This window comes from Cyanistes caeruleus, chromosome Z (genome assembly GCF_971803275.1).
Source record: "Cyanistes caeruleus chromosome Z, bCyaCae1.hap1.1, whole genome shotgun sequence".
In the NCBI taxonomy this organism is placed as follows: Eukaryota; Metazoa; Chordata; class Aves; order Passeriformes; family Paridae; genus Cyanistes; species Cyanistes caeruleus.
This window is the reverse complement of record NC_141732.1, coordinates 19,597,837-19,614,215: the sequence shown is the minus strand read 5'-3', so window position 1 is coordinate 19,614,215 and position 16,379 is coordinate 19,597,837. Positions and strand designations below refer to the sequence as shown.

General features: G+C 39.0%; 1 protein-coding gene across 3 annotated transcripts in view; it reads left to right on the top strand.

The window, feature by feature from the left end:
- The window catches only part of PCSK5 (proprotein convertase subtilisin/kexin type 5), a 230,250-nt gene that overhangs the window by 138,869 nt on the left and 75,002 nt on the right, over positions 1–16,379 (top strand). For all 3 annotated transcript variants that reach the window (XM_086868934.1, XM_086868935.1, XM_086868936.1), the window contains exons 11-12: positions 5,111–5,228; positions 6,226–6,414. In XM_086868934.1, the coding sequence (XP_086725060.1) occupies positions 5,111–5,228; positions 6,226–6,414 (307 nt within the window). The remainder of the gene's footprint in view (positions 1–5,110; positions 5,229–6,225; positions 6,415–16,379) is intronic.

Below are 16,379 nucleotides of genomic sequence, written 5' to 3'. Positions count from 1 at the left end.
CATGTCTTTACTCCACTTTTCCTCAGCGACTTTAATTTCTAAATCCCACCACAGATATCTTCTCTAGCTGCAGCAAGGATATCTGTATGAAGCACTTAAAAAGGTTAAGATGGTGGTCTGTGACTCATGCAGTATTTAAACATGGATGAGATTCATCCTTTTCAATCATACATGTTCTACAGTGCTGGGGGAGACACTTCCAGCCACAGTTAGACTAGCTAGTAATTGTAGCTCATTTACTTCTCTCCTTTTCTGGTGCTAAACTAAATGCTGCCCTGACTTCAAACAACTTTCAATCAGGAACTATAATGCAAAACAAAGTTGTCCAGAGACACTTTGGATGCCTTATCTCAGGAAGTGCCTCAAGACCAGATTGGACAGGGCTTTCGGCATTCTGGTGTAGTGGAAGGTGTCCCTTCTAGAGGAGGAGAAGGGAAGTCAGACTTGTTGAGCTTTAAATGATCCTTCCAACATAAATCAACCTGTGCTTCTATGATTCTATGATGTAGAGGCCCTTCACATTCTCACTGTGCATCTAAGCTGCCACTTTTAGGACAAATCTATTGGGCAACTTCCTGTTTTTCACCACCTTCTCTAGTGGTGATAAGTATAAGATCTCAATATTCCCACAGTCATACTGAGTCTTTAAAAATTCCTGGATTTCAGGGAATTCTTTGAGGAGAAAATACTTAGTTTGGTATTTCATTTCATTTTAGGTACAAAAACTGAGAGATTATTCTGTGTAAAATAGAAAAATACCAATACTGTGCTCAGTTTGAAAACCATGAGGGAGTTGGTTTTAAAAGCAAAATGAAAAGGCATGTTCTTGCATGCTTGTGTTGCTGGCTTGTAAAGCAGTTATGTGTTTCAGAAGTCACATTCGGTTGTCACAGATTACTGGTGATAAGTTGACATGAAATAGGAATATAGCTGAAACAAGATGAATTATTGTTCAAGATCAGTGTTGTTTTAGAAAGAATATGACAAAACAAAACAGTTTAAGCCATGTCATCATAACATTTCTCCCCCTTTTATCCCTTTAATTCTTGTTAGACAGCTGTTTTCCCTGTTGAAACATTCCAATATTCTAAGCAAATGACAGAAAAGCAATATGGAATTGTTAAAGCATTATAGTATTAATTCATTCTATTTGCAATTAAAATGTCAAGTGTAAGATATTGGTTGAAAGTATTTATGGGCTGAGAGTCACTCAAGAGGCTTGTATATCCTAGACCTGCTAAGCAACGTTTAAGAAAACTATAGTATTAATGGGCATTTTAGACTCTGTCAGTCTCATTTTGGATCAAGATCCTGTAGTAGCATAAATGGACAGATTGGTGTAGTTCGCATATCACACATATCATCTAGTTGAGGAAGCTGCATGTTCCTCATTTGTTGCACTGAAATTAATACTATTTCTCTCCTGATTTAGTATTTGATATGTGTATTCAAATTATTTATATTTCAAATGCTGCTTTCACAGTAAATAACATATGATATATAAAAGGCCAAAAATATAGTAGGGAGAAAATTTTATGCAAGCCTTTTCTCAGATGAGTAAAATAGCAAGGAAGACTTAGCATCTAAGTTACTGGTGAGACATCTTAATTACAGGCAATGAAACTACAGCCTAACAAATCAAGTTTAGCTACACTGGAAATGTGTTTTTAGTGTATGGGCCAAATTTTTCTCAAGTCTGCATGGTTCTCTGATATGATTTATCATATACTAGCTATTCATATTTCTCATAGTCAAGTCAAAGTCAGGATATACGTCCTAACTTTAGATTTGAGGGTAGTTTTGTATGCTAATGAGAAAGTTACTGAATTTTCAACAGCAACTTCAGACAAAAACAAGGAGATTAGGAAAAAGCTGGAGAAGTCTCTCCAGCAGCTCAGAAGGCCTTGTTTTCATTTTGCATTAAGAAAGAATTGCACCAGGGATAAATAGACTTTAGCCCTTTGAAATGTTTCATCTTTAAGATGAAAACATCTTTAAGAAAGGTTAAAGAGATGAGCTAAAACTCCATATTTACTTTGTGTTGTGGGAGGCAAGTTTTTCTCTGAAACATCTGTAAGGCTCTGCGTATGCTTGAGATTTTGCAGAAATAAAGATTATCAATTTTAACTGCTGCCTGACTGGAGAGAGAATTCAAGGGAGCTCTACCAATTGACACCTTGGGCACATAATGAAATCACATTTTTCAACCCTTTGGCTGAATAAAAGCAATGGCCTACTCCTCAACCACCAGCTTACATTGTATCAGCCTCATACTCGTGTTTTGTTTGTGAAAGACAAGTACCTTTTTACAAAACAGCCCAATACCCCCTCTAATATGTAATGAATCCTAGCAACAACTCAGCTTAGTAGCAATTCACAGCAGTGATAATGCAGAGTACATAAGTGGGAAGGTGAAAGGTGTGGAGGCATTTTGCACTAACATAAGCAGTTAGCTTATCTCACCCTGCACTCATCATTACCTTTCAGACAGTGCTTTTGATTAATCTGGGTTAACAAAGTCAACTCAGTATATTTTGCATACAAATCAGTGGAAGTTCCAGGTGTTTCCTAGAAGACATTTGTAGTTCCATGTAGACCACCAGGTTATTTTCAGCATTTGAGACAGGCACCTTGGCATATAGTTCACAGGAATACTAGGATGTACACAGATGAGGAAGAACAATTTGAAGGTAGTAGAGAGAACAATCTGTTTTCCTCTCTGGGACACAACTACTTTGTTTAACTCTGTGATTCTTTCCTAAATTGCTATATTTTGGTCTTTGAAAATTATGGGTCTCTACTGGTACCTTCAGCTAACCCACCCGCTTCATCAAAGGCTTTGAAATGGAAATAAATTATTTGGACAGCCAAATGTCAGTACACATGGGAGAATTTAAGAGTAACCCTGTCTGTCAGGAAGTTTTTATTTCAATGGGAGGGCCTTCCAAGGAAAAAATGGGATTTATGTTTCATCTGAGAAAAAAAAAATCCACCATCAGTAGACTTCTGCTCTCATGCAAGAGATTTTAAACATTGAGTAATGGACAATTAACACAACCACATAACCTTGAGCAGTAGTTTTTTCTCCTGAATGAAAACTCCTCCAAAATTCTGCCTTCCAAGTAATTGTTAGGGTATAAAGATAGAAAGATCACTCTACAGATTTTATTTGCATTTTTAATGTACATACTAGGGAAAAAATGTTCTATGTGTAAGTATCTTAAAAGTCACATAAATTTCCATCTGAAGGTCACTGACTGGTGGTGGCAATGCTACATGCTTTTCTGCCCTTACTTCTGGTTAAGAAAAGGTGAGCAGAATTTTGGCTCTTGGAGCTCAGAAGGTGGGTTGAACACAAGCATTTTAAAACTGGACATCTTGAGCTCTAATTCAATGTAAGTTGCTAACTGTCAGGAATTAAAATGCATTTTCCATGAATTACCTGAAAAAAATTTCAATTAATGAAAATTTAGTCCTTTGCTTTTTTGAATGTTCTATACAGAGTAACCGTGTGCAGTTACGGACCATGTGGGTTAAGACTCTTGTTCCTCCTACTGATCTTCCGAGCAAACAGAAAGGTTATTAATCAAAATTTTAGTGTGAGAACAGACTTAGGTCTTCACAGAAAATTATGCACTCATTATCTGATGTTTGCAATGAAATGACTAAGGACATTTCTGTCACAGGAATCTTTTACACAATGCAAAATGTTTCTTCATCTAACATCTCCTTGTCTTCTTTTGTCTGCTCCACCCACACAGAGAGAATCTACATGATTCTGGGACATCTCCTTCCCTATCCATTTGTTTTTTTAATTTGTAAAGAGAATTCAGAAGACTGAAGGAAGGCTGAATTTATTATTTTCATGTATTTCAGTTGTGTTTAATTTTGGAACACAGTGCTTGCCTCATATGGCAGAAGAGCTACATGTCGTTGTCTCCAAAGGAACATTTCCATGCTATGTGCACTTTGGTTTGGGGCTCACATGGAAGGAGATGGGAAGAAAACCAGTTCATTACACAGTCACTACACCTTGCCATATTTTTCATTGAAGAATCCTTTTTAGCTGTCAGTTTCAGACAGTATTAGGCATTTGGAAGATGTCATCCCTAAGTTTTGGACTGTATTTCTTTGAGAATGAATATTTTTTTCAGATAGAGTCCTTTGAATTTTGGTTTGGCAATGAATAGAGATTGCTTTCACAAACCCTCTACAGCATGCAATTGGCAGGACTTATACCATGCTTTGTTGCATTGCTAGTTAAAATAGCACTTACAGTTTCCTGTGGGTTTCTGTGGTAGCAAGAAAAATGGACTTATTAATATTTGCAATCTAAACTCCTCCTGTGGAAGCATTTTTGTTTCACCTTCTGCTGTCAGAAGGTTATTAAGAGCACCAGTTTGTCACAATGGAGCATCATGGCTAGCAGCTCTTCAAATTCCTCAAAACCCTTTTGCAAGTCTCTATTTCAATTGGAACAGCAACCAAAAACACACAGCTGATTCAGCTAAGTGCTTTTCACCCTCATCATGCAGGCAGCTTTAAGGAGATGGTGGATCTACCTGTTTGGTTGGCCAATGACAAGCCTACTGTATACAGGAACAGGAGAGCATCCACATGCTGCTTACACTCAAGGAAGTTCAGAGAACACAACAGCTACAAAATAGTCTGTTCAATACAAATGTATTGTCTCAGTTAGCTTTGTTGAATACATATGTGTATGTGTGTGTGATATTTGAGTAATGGAAGTAACCTTCCTCTCATTCATTATGCTTAGCCCCTTGTCATACAAGAGTGCTGAGCTAAATTAAGGCACATGGACAAAGGGCAGTCAGGGGAGGTTTTAGTCACTGGTGTCCTGTAGTTTTCATGGTAGGGCAATGTAGGTACTGCCTCGTGCCACTCCTGTAATAAATCAGTGAACAGATTTGTTTTGACAAATAGATAAAGTCATTGTTGTTCCTAACAATGAGATTTTGGAGCTTTTAGTGAAATTAAGGAAGAAGAGATAAAAAGGTACTCCTGTTAGGATGTGACACTCTGGAATTAGTCCATGATGAAACCCAAGGGTTTATGTTATAACTGTATCCGTTCTGTTTTTACCTTGCAGTGAGCCACCTTTATGGATTTGGACTGATGGATGCTGAAGCAATGGTGACAGAAGCAGAAAAGTGGACAACGGTGCCTCCACAGCATGTGTGTGTGGAGAACACAGATCGGCAAATCAAGTAATAGCCGCTACCAAAACTCTTGCTGGCATAAACTTATGGAAAGAAACTGGGTATAATTTAGCCCTCCCTTGCATTGTGTATTTATTTTTAAAGCCATACCAGGGATTCTGTCATATATATGGATGTAGTGAATGGGAAAAGTTTAAAGAATATTGCAGAAGGTGAAGGTGTAAAACAGGCCAGACTGGTTAATGATGGATTTTTATATAGATGATGCATCAAAGAACATTTGGTTGAATGCATTTCAGTCACCTTTGCAAGAAAAGTGCAGATTTACCAGCATGTAACAAGAAAAAATGCTTTCAATACTTTATGGTATTGTCTCTCTCCAATAGTCTTAGGAGAGTCTCTAGTTCAGAGGCCAAGACTGAACTGCTAAACTCACTATGACTGGGTCTTTATAGAACCAGGCTTAAGAGCAAGATTCCATTATGTGCACTCCATGGATATAGAGACAGCATCAAACATGAGGCACACTAACAAAGCATTCAGAATATTGTTTGATAATTATATTTGGCAGGCTTGATTTGTAACTGGTATAGTCTGCAAGGATGTCATGCCAATTTAAACCAGCTGAGTCAGATGCTTCTTGGTACAGTTAACATGTAATACTTGCTGTTACGTAAGTGAGAACTAGGTATGCCAGGCATTTCCTGGAGTTTAGCAACCAGCTGTGATCCCATGACAATCTCAGCAATTCTCAGCTGGCCACTGATCCACAATAATGCTCTGTCCCAAAGGTTTGTTCCTATTTTACCTGGTGTATGTGCTTAACAGAAACCCAGGCAGTTGCCATTAGCCATTATCTCCAGTAAAATAATTACCCTGTAGTGGTATTTCCATCTAGGAGTTACATGTCAAAACTATTGATTGTAGGCTACTGACTTCTGAGTTGTCCAACACTGTCATTCTCTACTAAGCAAAAAAGATGGGGTTGTGTATTTTGCACAAAAAGCAAGAAATACTGATGTTGTTTGCTATGCTTCTATTCTAGAACAATACGACCTGACAGCATTGTCCGTTCAATTTACAAAGCCACGGGCTGTTCAGATAATCCTAACCACCATGTGATCTACTTGGAGCATGTTGTTGTGCGTATCACTATTACTCACCCTAGACGAGGCGACTTGGCAATTTACCTAACCTCTCCTTCTGGAACTAGGTCACAACTTTTGGCCAACAGGTATGGTATGACTACCCAATTTCACACTACAGTCAGCAGGTAGAGCCTGCATTGAGATGTCAGTGTCAGCAAAGAGCAGTCATGTCATTACAGCAGGGCTGCTAGAAGACACATGCTAGTTATTTTTCCTTAGAGAGATGGTCAGAATGAAGTACAAATGAACTCAGAGATGACAGTCTCAGTAGAAGACTAGTGTTAAAACTGTTGAACTCCAACACAAAGATTAGTCAATTTCAATAGTTCTTGTGTGGCTCACCATTTATTAGATGGCTGGAAAATGTGAAGAAGTCAGACTCAGTCTGATAAGTCTGATAAGGAAGCTGAATCAAAGTGTTGCCACTTATTTTTTGTTTTAATCTTTTCTTATCTTTTTGTTTCTAAATAGCAATGAAAATCAGTCAGAATAGTGTATATTTACTACTGTTCTTTTTAAATCCCTGATGTTACTTGAAAAATCCTGTTTTTCAAAGTAAACATACTCAGTTGATGAAAGGCTCATTGTAGGACAACATGAGAAGTAGCACTAGTGCTTGAAATTAAAGGTTTAAGTTGTAAATTGCAAATTAAAATTTTTAAGTTAGACATTGCGTTCAAATATTTTTAAAAGTTAGATATCATTGCAGTGATGGATACTTCCTTTCAAATGTCCAGCCATTTTAACAATAGCTACTAAGAAATACCAATCTTCTTCCTCATTCTGCCACCTCTGTGTTATGTTTTTGGAGAAACTGTCACAGTGCATCAAATTGTTTTGTTTTTTTCTTCTGACTGAACTCAGACAAGTATGTCTTTATCCAACGTATCATTTCCAACATTAGTGCAGTTTATGTCCCTGGTAAGTGGAGGGAATGATTAGCAAACTGAAAGACTGCTCAGTGATGTTTCTGTTTCTCCAATCTATTAGCAGAAATTTTCTTCAAAGAAAACATTAGCAGCTTTTCCCATGTAAATCTCACTAAATCCATGGCCAAGAACACCACCTCCTACTAGAGATGGTTAAGACACTAAAAAACATCAGAAAACTTTCCAAACTTTATCTCAGTTCCAAAGGTGCTGATAAGTTACATTTACCGTACAAAATGCTTGTATACTACTCCAGCTAGCTAGAAATCTTCTTCCTGATGGGACCATAGTATGATAAATAATTCTTTTTCCTTGATGATTTGACTTAGATGACTGCCATTCCGCTAGACATAGAGCATGGCTCCCACAGAAAAGTTGATGTTTACTGATATTATGTATCAGATACTGCAAAAATTGGTATCTGTCAGACCTATGTTGTGAGAACTCTTCTGCCATCTTGCTTAAGTCTTCACAAAAGTTGATATCCCTAGTCCTACTCTTCAGGGCTTTTAATGAGTTGAGAATGGCCTGCTTTCCAGACTGCTTTTCATCCACGCTTCCTCAGCCAGAAATGCTGATTATCTGGCTCCGGAGACTTGTATGTCTTTCTGTATCTCAATGATAGAAGGACTTATATTTCCGTTGAAACAAAGAGCCTGTTTTGGAGAGAGGTGGAGCTCAAATGGACTGGGTTCTGGTTGAAGTGTGAATGCACATTTTCATTAGAGATTATGTTAAATTTAATGAAAAGGTAAACTGAAAATACTCTTCAAGCTGTAGGCAGTAATTCACCAAATGGAGAGAAAGTTGTCCTGGAAGTTTGGGGTCCCCTAGAATATCTCCTATGTTCCATTGTGAATGCTGTCATAGGTTGCTGATAATGCACATAGGCACACATATCTGTCTTTCTGCTGCATTGCGGCACTGAACAAAAAAATTGTCCTCTGCTAACCAGTACAAAACAGGTTTCTCTTATTAGTTATGAAACAGGCTTTTTTTTCAGTTTGAAGAAATCCTTCTTTAGTTTTCTCTTCCATTTTCATGCAGTAGTTCTTCCTCAGTTCAAAATGAAAAAACTGAAAGTCATCCAACTAGGTATCCAAACAAAACAATCTTGTGTAAACCCAGTGGTCTTAACACAGCTAACTTTTGGCTCAAGGCTTTCATGTGTCGCAGCTGACTCACAGCAAGTGGGAAATGCATTCCAGTATTCACAGTTCACTTCTGGTGATGATTGGTGTGTGGAACAGGTACAAAATTTAATTCAATCAGTGTCTTTGTAACCATTGCATCTTAGAAGTAATTATTTTCTGTACGTGCAGAGAAAGGGAATGTAAATATACGTAATAAAATGAGGGGATGTTCAACTCTTTCTTATCAGATCATACCAGAAGACTAAACAGAAAACAAAGAAACCTTTGTTTCCCAGAAAACAAATTACTCATGACAGAGCTCATAGAATCTCACCAGAAATTCCCTTCCCATGCAAACTTCAAAAATATACTGACTTGCCATCACATTGGGTTGATGGGCTACTAAAAAGCTCTGTACTAATATTAGGGATAAATGTATATTTATATTTATATTAATGCAAATTCTAGGTCTGAAATACCTAGAGCCCTTTCTTAGGGTAAAGTAAGGGATATAAACACAATACTTTCTGAAATGGTGTTTCAAAGTTTACTTTATTTGGCCTTGCTTTAAGAAGCGATACAGCTTAGAGGTAGTAATTTCTTGAAATTAGGAGTATGCTGTGTATTGTTGATGTAAATGTTTTAGCATCATGTTATAAAATAAAACTTGAAATAGGATGGTTGTTATCCTTCAGTATGAAAAATTAGTTACAAGGCATTTGATTTTTATCACTAATACTGCATATCAGTGAATTAATGCATTCAGCTGTAAGCATGCATGCAGAGTTACATTGGCAGCAAATAGTCTGTTTTTTCTGCTATAGGCAAAGGCCCCAGAGGCTGTTGTACATTGCTACTACCTGACTGAGATGTTTTTTCTCAGACATACAAGACTTTTTAATGCACATGTACAGGATTAATAGCAGCAATACCAGCTGTTTTTACTGAACCCAGGGAAAACCACATTGTTTTACAGTTACTCATCTGGGTTTAATTTGATACAGTTTGCTGGTAAAATGTTGTTAAGTGCAAAAGGTATATTTTACATGTGCACTTCTCCACCAATTCTGGAAGAAAAGTCATTGTGTGTAATTTCTGGTGCATTGACAAGTAGGTCCCTTAAGGCAATATTTGGCCTTTTTTCTGCATATTTTATCCTTAATGTTGGCATCCCCTAAAATTACTTCAGTAAGAAAACTTGTTAGTCAGAGACTGTGTGGATTCCTTTGCAGGCATTTGGTGGATAACACTGTCACTGGTTTAAGCCTTATGTGCATTCTTCAAAATCTGCATTACAGAGAACATCTGCTTTGTTGTTTGGAAAGTACTAACATGATTACATTGGATGCACTGCAGCAGAGGAAAATACAGGCTGGAAGAGTATTGGCTGGTGTGAGGATGAGGCTAAAGTTAAGTCCAAAGGGGAACAGGATCCCCTTTTCAAAAACAATTGGCCAGTGGATTTGGCAGTGTGGGTTTCTGAGTGTTTTTTGAGACATACCAAGGTCAGTTCTAGCAAACATTCGGTACAGGCAGGCTACGGAGGAGAAGCTAGATACAAAGGGAATAGGAGAAGCAAACTTAGGGCTCATTTGTCTCCCACTGAAGTCATTGCTTATTTAATTCCTGCCCTTTAAATTTAAAGCAGCTGTTGCCATTTGAACTGCGTAACTGAAATATTTCAGCCACATGGTGGCAAATTTCCAGGCCACTAGCTTCATAAGCTTATATGGCCCTGGTATTAATAATACTTCTCTTCAGTAACAAAAGAATGTATTTTCATGGCCATCTTTTTCCTATCGTGAAATCTTAGACAATCAGTAAATTTTAATAATATCTTCCTCTGCAGAACTCTTAGACCGAAACCAAGTTGTTCTTATCTAATCTTACTCAATTGTATGCTTCATAAAATGCCTTTTTGATCTGAAGTAGAGGAAAACTTTCTTTATAGGCATGCATCTTTTTTGCAGCTTAGATGTTGTACTCCAATATTAAACAAAACTAACATTTTATGTATCCTAATATGATGAAACATAAGAGCCAACCTTCACGCTGAGTCTCACTAAAAAGGCATCTGAGGTGGTAGTAATCTAAGTCCACAATGAGTTGATGATAATCCTATGCTTGTACTGTGTCTACAGGGTGAAGCAGTTCTTGGACAATTTTTTCTGTCAGGTTGCTATGTTTTTTCATTCATGTTAGTTATATATTTTTTCTTTTTTTTCCTTTTTTTTTTTTTTTTCATTTGAGGGGTTGATGAATAGATATCCCACTATTGAGCAGCTGGCTGACCAGTGGAGTGTGTGGAGCTCGTCAGCCTGACATATCTGCAAGTAATGATGGATCTTTTAATGTGGATATGTGTAGTTCCTGGGGACAAACACTCTACTTTTAAAGATGGTGATTGCTATACTAGCCACTATTTCAGGCTGGCAAGCATTGTACGTTATTTTTCATGTTACTCCAAACTTTATCATGATAGTTTAGGGTTATCCATTGTTTCATAAAACTAACTCATAAGCAGATGTAACATGGGGAAAAAAAAAAGTGTATGCAAATATTTTAAATATGTTTTATTTAGCTCCACATCCAGAAGTTTTAAGTGATCTTCCACATGTAGGTAAGAAAGCTTCTGAAATGCTTAGTGTGTTCTCTGATGATTTATTTTTTTCCCAATACTTCAGTGCAGATGGTTAGTAGGGTCTGGCTGAAGCTTTGGTTAAGTCAGTTTGAGCCGTCTGCAGTTTCTCAGGGGCTACATCTCACAGGGAGCTGATTGATTCGACCCTGTGGAGAAGAGCTGCTTTAAGGAGAATAGTTGACCAAAGCACTTTCAGGTACACAGGTTGGGAAGGCACTACATAGTCACTTGAAACTATGAGTGCACTTAAAGTCTTGTGGCCATGCAGACTTCTGGGCAAGGACCACTAGTCCATGAGGCTGCCAGTTTGTGTGCTGGAGCAAATCATAACAAAGACTGCTGCTGTAGGAAAAGATGATTCTGTCTTGCCAGCTACTCCACTGCACAGCCACTAGTTAGTACAGGGCTTCCAAGCTCATAATGCATTGAGTTCAGTACACCACCATTGCTGTCAGTCAGGTGCAGCTGCACTTTCTCAGCTGAAACAAACAATCCTGATAACTGAAAAAAAGTTCCTTTTTATGTCTTTACTTCTTATTGTTCATGATGTGTGATGTTGGTGTTGCTGAACAACTACCTTCACTACCTTCACTGCCTTTTCTCACATTAAATTAAAAATTGAAACAAATTCTTCCAAGCATTTAGGAATTTAAAGATTCTTTGATGGAAAGCTGACACACTTTTTTGTTGGGTATTTTTATGCTATTAGAAAGTGGCTAATTGCCTTCCTCTGGGTCTAAAGTTTGATTACAGATTAATATTTCTGCTCTAAATTATGTTCTTGAAGAGTAAGGTTATGCAATTTTTAGGCTGAAGTGGCAGCAGTTAAAGAGACCAAAAGTTCGTTTTAAGAAAAATAAGCGGTTTATTCTACACTGTGTAACATATATTCTTACCTAGACATACATATGGTATGTGATGAGTATGGCATAAAACTGCTCAGACAGACAAGAGCAATTTTTTTTTAATGTAATGCTATTCATTGTAAGCAGACGCTTATAATTATACAGTCAATCATGCAGTCACATCTACTCCATGTTGAGTGTTGTGTTTCTAAGAAAGGTCCCCTGAGTGATTGTGTAACAGAACTGGCATTCTGTTGTGGTTATGTTAGCAAATAAGTTTTGAAAATTCAAATGTTGTTAATCACTTTGGTCTTTAAAAGCATCTTACATTCATGAGTATAGGTATATGATAATGGTCCTAAAAAACTATCAGATTATTCTAGTAATCTTGTTTAAGTATTTTAGTCTATAATAATCTCTAATAGCCAATTCATCAGACCATGTACTAAATTTTGTTAATCCATGATAATCTGTGCCATAAGCGTGTCTTTGATAGGAATTTTGACAAATAACAAAATTAAAATCTGGACTGTGCATACTCCTTAAAAGAAAGATCCTATGTGTTTGTTTCTGAATAAGGAATGCACGGCTGAACATTAGATAATTTCATTCATTTATTTAACACCACTTGAAGTGAAATCCCTCTATTGCCTCATGGATTCTTCAATTTGAGAGTTTAGTTTATAAACAAAGCAAAGCAAAAGTACTTGGACCATTTTGTATGTCCAAAATACCTACACAGACTCAGAGTCAGTATGTTTCTACTTTGTTTTTCACTATCCTTTTGACCTGTCTGTAGCTTTTTGTCTTGTTTGTGGAATCTTTTGTGGAAACACAGTTCCTACATTCCAAGATTCCAATTTAGAACTTGTTTTATGAAATTCAAATCTTTCCCAAGGAAGTATTCTCTTAAAAAATGGTCCATTTTCTCAAAAATAATATTACCAGATTTTCCCCATTTCCATGGGTGGAAGCTTACAGTTTCAGTCACAGCATATATTGGGTAAGAGTGCTTTTAAAAACATGATATGTGGGATTTTTGTGTCTTCCACCCAAAATTACTTAAAAGAATTATTAAAATGGAAACCTGACAGCAATTTAAAATTTCAAAACAGGAAATACCTAGTTATACAAAAAGTCCTATGGGAAATATCAGACTAATTACAGTCTAAATATAGTCTAAAATATACAGACATATATATAGACAATATAGTCTAAAATTAAAAGAAACTCATGTTTCGAATGTATATGAATAGGAGCTCAGTGAATACAAAATTCCTAATTGCACAGAACTTGTATAATACTATATAATTTAGTTGCTACAGTGGCAAACGTTAATACTGGTGCCTTGTTGCATTGACAGCATGTTTAGAAAGTAATACATTAGCTATCAGAAAACAACTGCATGGCAATTTGAAAACTGTTGTAAATAACCTACATGACTTAAATTGAACATACTTGCATGCAAATTCTGGGTAATGACTGTGTAATAATTTCTACTGTCTCAGTAAATATAAAAGTGCCATGCCTTTGTGAGATTTCCTGTATTCATACAACTGATGTAACAATGACATGGAGCAGGCCCATTCTGCTGCCAAAATATATCTACATATATATTTACAGGCACACACACAGAAGCACAGAACTGTATCAGAAGAAAGTCTCACACAATTATCAGTGAAAATTAATCCAAATGTATATTTTAATTTAATTTTATAAGTGCTAGTAAAGTAGACTACTATTATAGGTATTCATTTAAAATGGGAAAATGTAGACCAAAATGAATGACAAGTTGAACAGGAGCCAGCAGTGCCCTGGCAGCCAGGAGGGCCAAGCGTGTCCTGGGGGGCATCAGGGCCAGCATCTCCAGCCAGGCAAGGGAGGGGATTGTCCTGCTCTGCTCTGCTCTGCTCTGCTCTGCTCTGCTCTGCTCTGCTCTGGGACAGCCTCAGCTCGAGTGCTGGGAAGTTTTGGGTGCCACAATGCAAGAAGCTATTAGGGAGTGTCCAGAGGAGGCTGCAAAGATGGTGAATGGTCTGAATGGAAAGCCATACATGGAGTGGCTGAGGTCACTTGTCATACTCAGCCTGGAGGATGCTAAGGGGAGACCTCATCACAATCTATGTCTTCCTTATGAGGGGAAGCCAAAGAGCAGGCACCAATCTCCTCCCTGGTGACCAGTGACAGGATCTGAGGGAATGGTCTGAAGTTGTGTCAGGGGAGTTAGGCTGTATATTAGGAAAAGGTTCCTCTCCTGGTATGGCTGGGCACTGGAACAGTGAAGTGGTCACAGTACCAAGCCTGACAGAGCCAAGAGTTGTATGGACAGCGCTCTCAGAGACATGGTGTAATTCTTGGGGCTGTAATGTTGTCTTGGTTCTAGAAGACAGGTGTCTGCTGGGGAGAGCAGGAGCCTCCCTTGGGATGAAAGAATGTAGACCCCCTCCCTCCGAATTATTATAAATTTGAAATCAAGGGGCTTTCAGGCAGAGATCTGGGGATAGGAATAACAGTTCTTTACTAGTACAACCAGGCAAGCAAACAAACAATAACTACAGCAATAACAAGAACACAGAACCAGGGGCCCCGGGACAGCTTTTCTCGACTGAGACAGGAAGGGATGGGAGGAGAGGCTTTGTTTCACAAACCCCCTCGGGCAGTCAGTCCCGGTGCTCCTGCAGGGCTCTGAGGAACAGTCGGCTGGAACAGCAGGGATGAGCTGAGATCCTGAGCCGGTGGCTGAGGTGGATCAGCAGGGATGAGCTGAGATCCTGGGCTGGTGGCTGAGGTGGATCAGCAGGGATGAGCTGAGATCCTGGGCTGGTGGCTGAGGTGGAGCAGCAGGGATGAGCTGAGATCCTGGGCCGGTGGCTGAGGTGGATCAGCAGGGATGAGCTGAGATCCTGGGCCGGTGGATGAGGTGGATCAGCAGGGATGAGCTGAGATCCTGGGCCGGTGGATGAGGTGGATCAGCAGGGATGAGCTGAGATCCTGGGCTGGTGGCTGAGGTGTATCAGCAGGGATGAGCTGAGATCCTGGGCTGGTGGCTGAGGTGGAACAGCAGGGATGAGCTGAGATCCTGAGCCGGTGGCTGAGGTGGAGCAGCAGGGATGAGCTGAGATCCTGAGCCAGTGGCTGAGGTGGATCAGCAGCTCCACAGCGGTGGCTGCCACACGTCCCGGCAGGGCAGGGGGTGCGAGGCCGCCAACAAAGAGGGGAGAAGGAGAAGCAGCAGCAGCTCCGTCTGGGTGATGGTGAAATTCCCTTCTCTCCACCGCAGCAGCTCCGTGACCCAGCACACGAACGTCCTTCCCCGAAAACCGAAGAAGAACCAGCCCAAAAACTGTCCCCACCCTCCTTTTCTGCCCCCTTCCCCGCCCTGGGCCCGGCCACTCATTGTCCTTTGTCGAGCACCCCTATGTACCGGTAGTTAGGTTGTCCCAGCACATAATGGGTAAAAATTCCCCGGGCAGGCCAGAAGGACAAAACAAAAAAAAAAGGACACCTAACCCTCAACAAATGTGCAATTAATAGAAATAAGTGTGTCTTAATAATAAGTGTATCTTAATAGAATTAAGTATAGTTAAGTTTTACTATGTTTAGGTCTGACTAATTTGGTCTAAGATTTCTTTCTGTCTAATTTGACTTGACTATTTGCCAACTCTTCAGTGGGGATCCAAGGGGTTTTTCAGGTCTCAAGGAGACATGAGCAGTTGTTGGTTGCTAGAAAGATATTTATTGTATAAAAGCATCAGTCTCAAAAGCAGAGAGTTCGGAAAGTTACAGTCCTTGCTAAAAGCTTTTGGTATAAAGTCATGAATTCTGAGCAGCAGCTCTCTGGTATAAAGTCCCGATGTTCTGGGCAGCAGCTTCTCAGCGTGGAGTTCTGTTGTCCCTGGCCACAGAAGCAGATGGTGGTGATGATGGTGCTGCTGTTCTTCTTTGGGTGGTGTGTGTGTGTGTTTGCATGTGTGTGATCCCCAGTGCAGGTCATTAAATCCGGAAATCATCCAATCAGTTAAAAACATGATTCTAAAACATTTTTTCTACACCAATCTAAGCTTAATTCTTAATTCACAAAAGCAGTGTCAGTTTTACCTAAATCCTATGTATAGAGCATTTTCTGTTTACCTGAATAATCCCATCTGTTCTATCTAAGAATGCAAGCTATGTTTTCATTGTGTCTAGGGCTAAGTTGAATCTGTGAAGGGTGTCATATCAATTTTAAACTAGGCCTTAGGCTTTTCAGTAGCTAGTAGTGCCAGGAGTTGAATTTTGACGATCCTTCACAACTCAGGCTATTCTGTAATCCTGTGATTTTATGTTCGTAGAGAGAGCTTGAAAATCAAGTTTTGGCCGAGCTCTATGAAGTGCATCAATCATGTAGGCCCATACATTTTCTAAGAAATCTAGGACACGCAGTACATGACCCCATGCCTCTGACTGACCAAAGCTTCCGGCAAGAACTATGGCATTTTGTTCCTTTCCAGTGTGGCAGTTTTC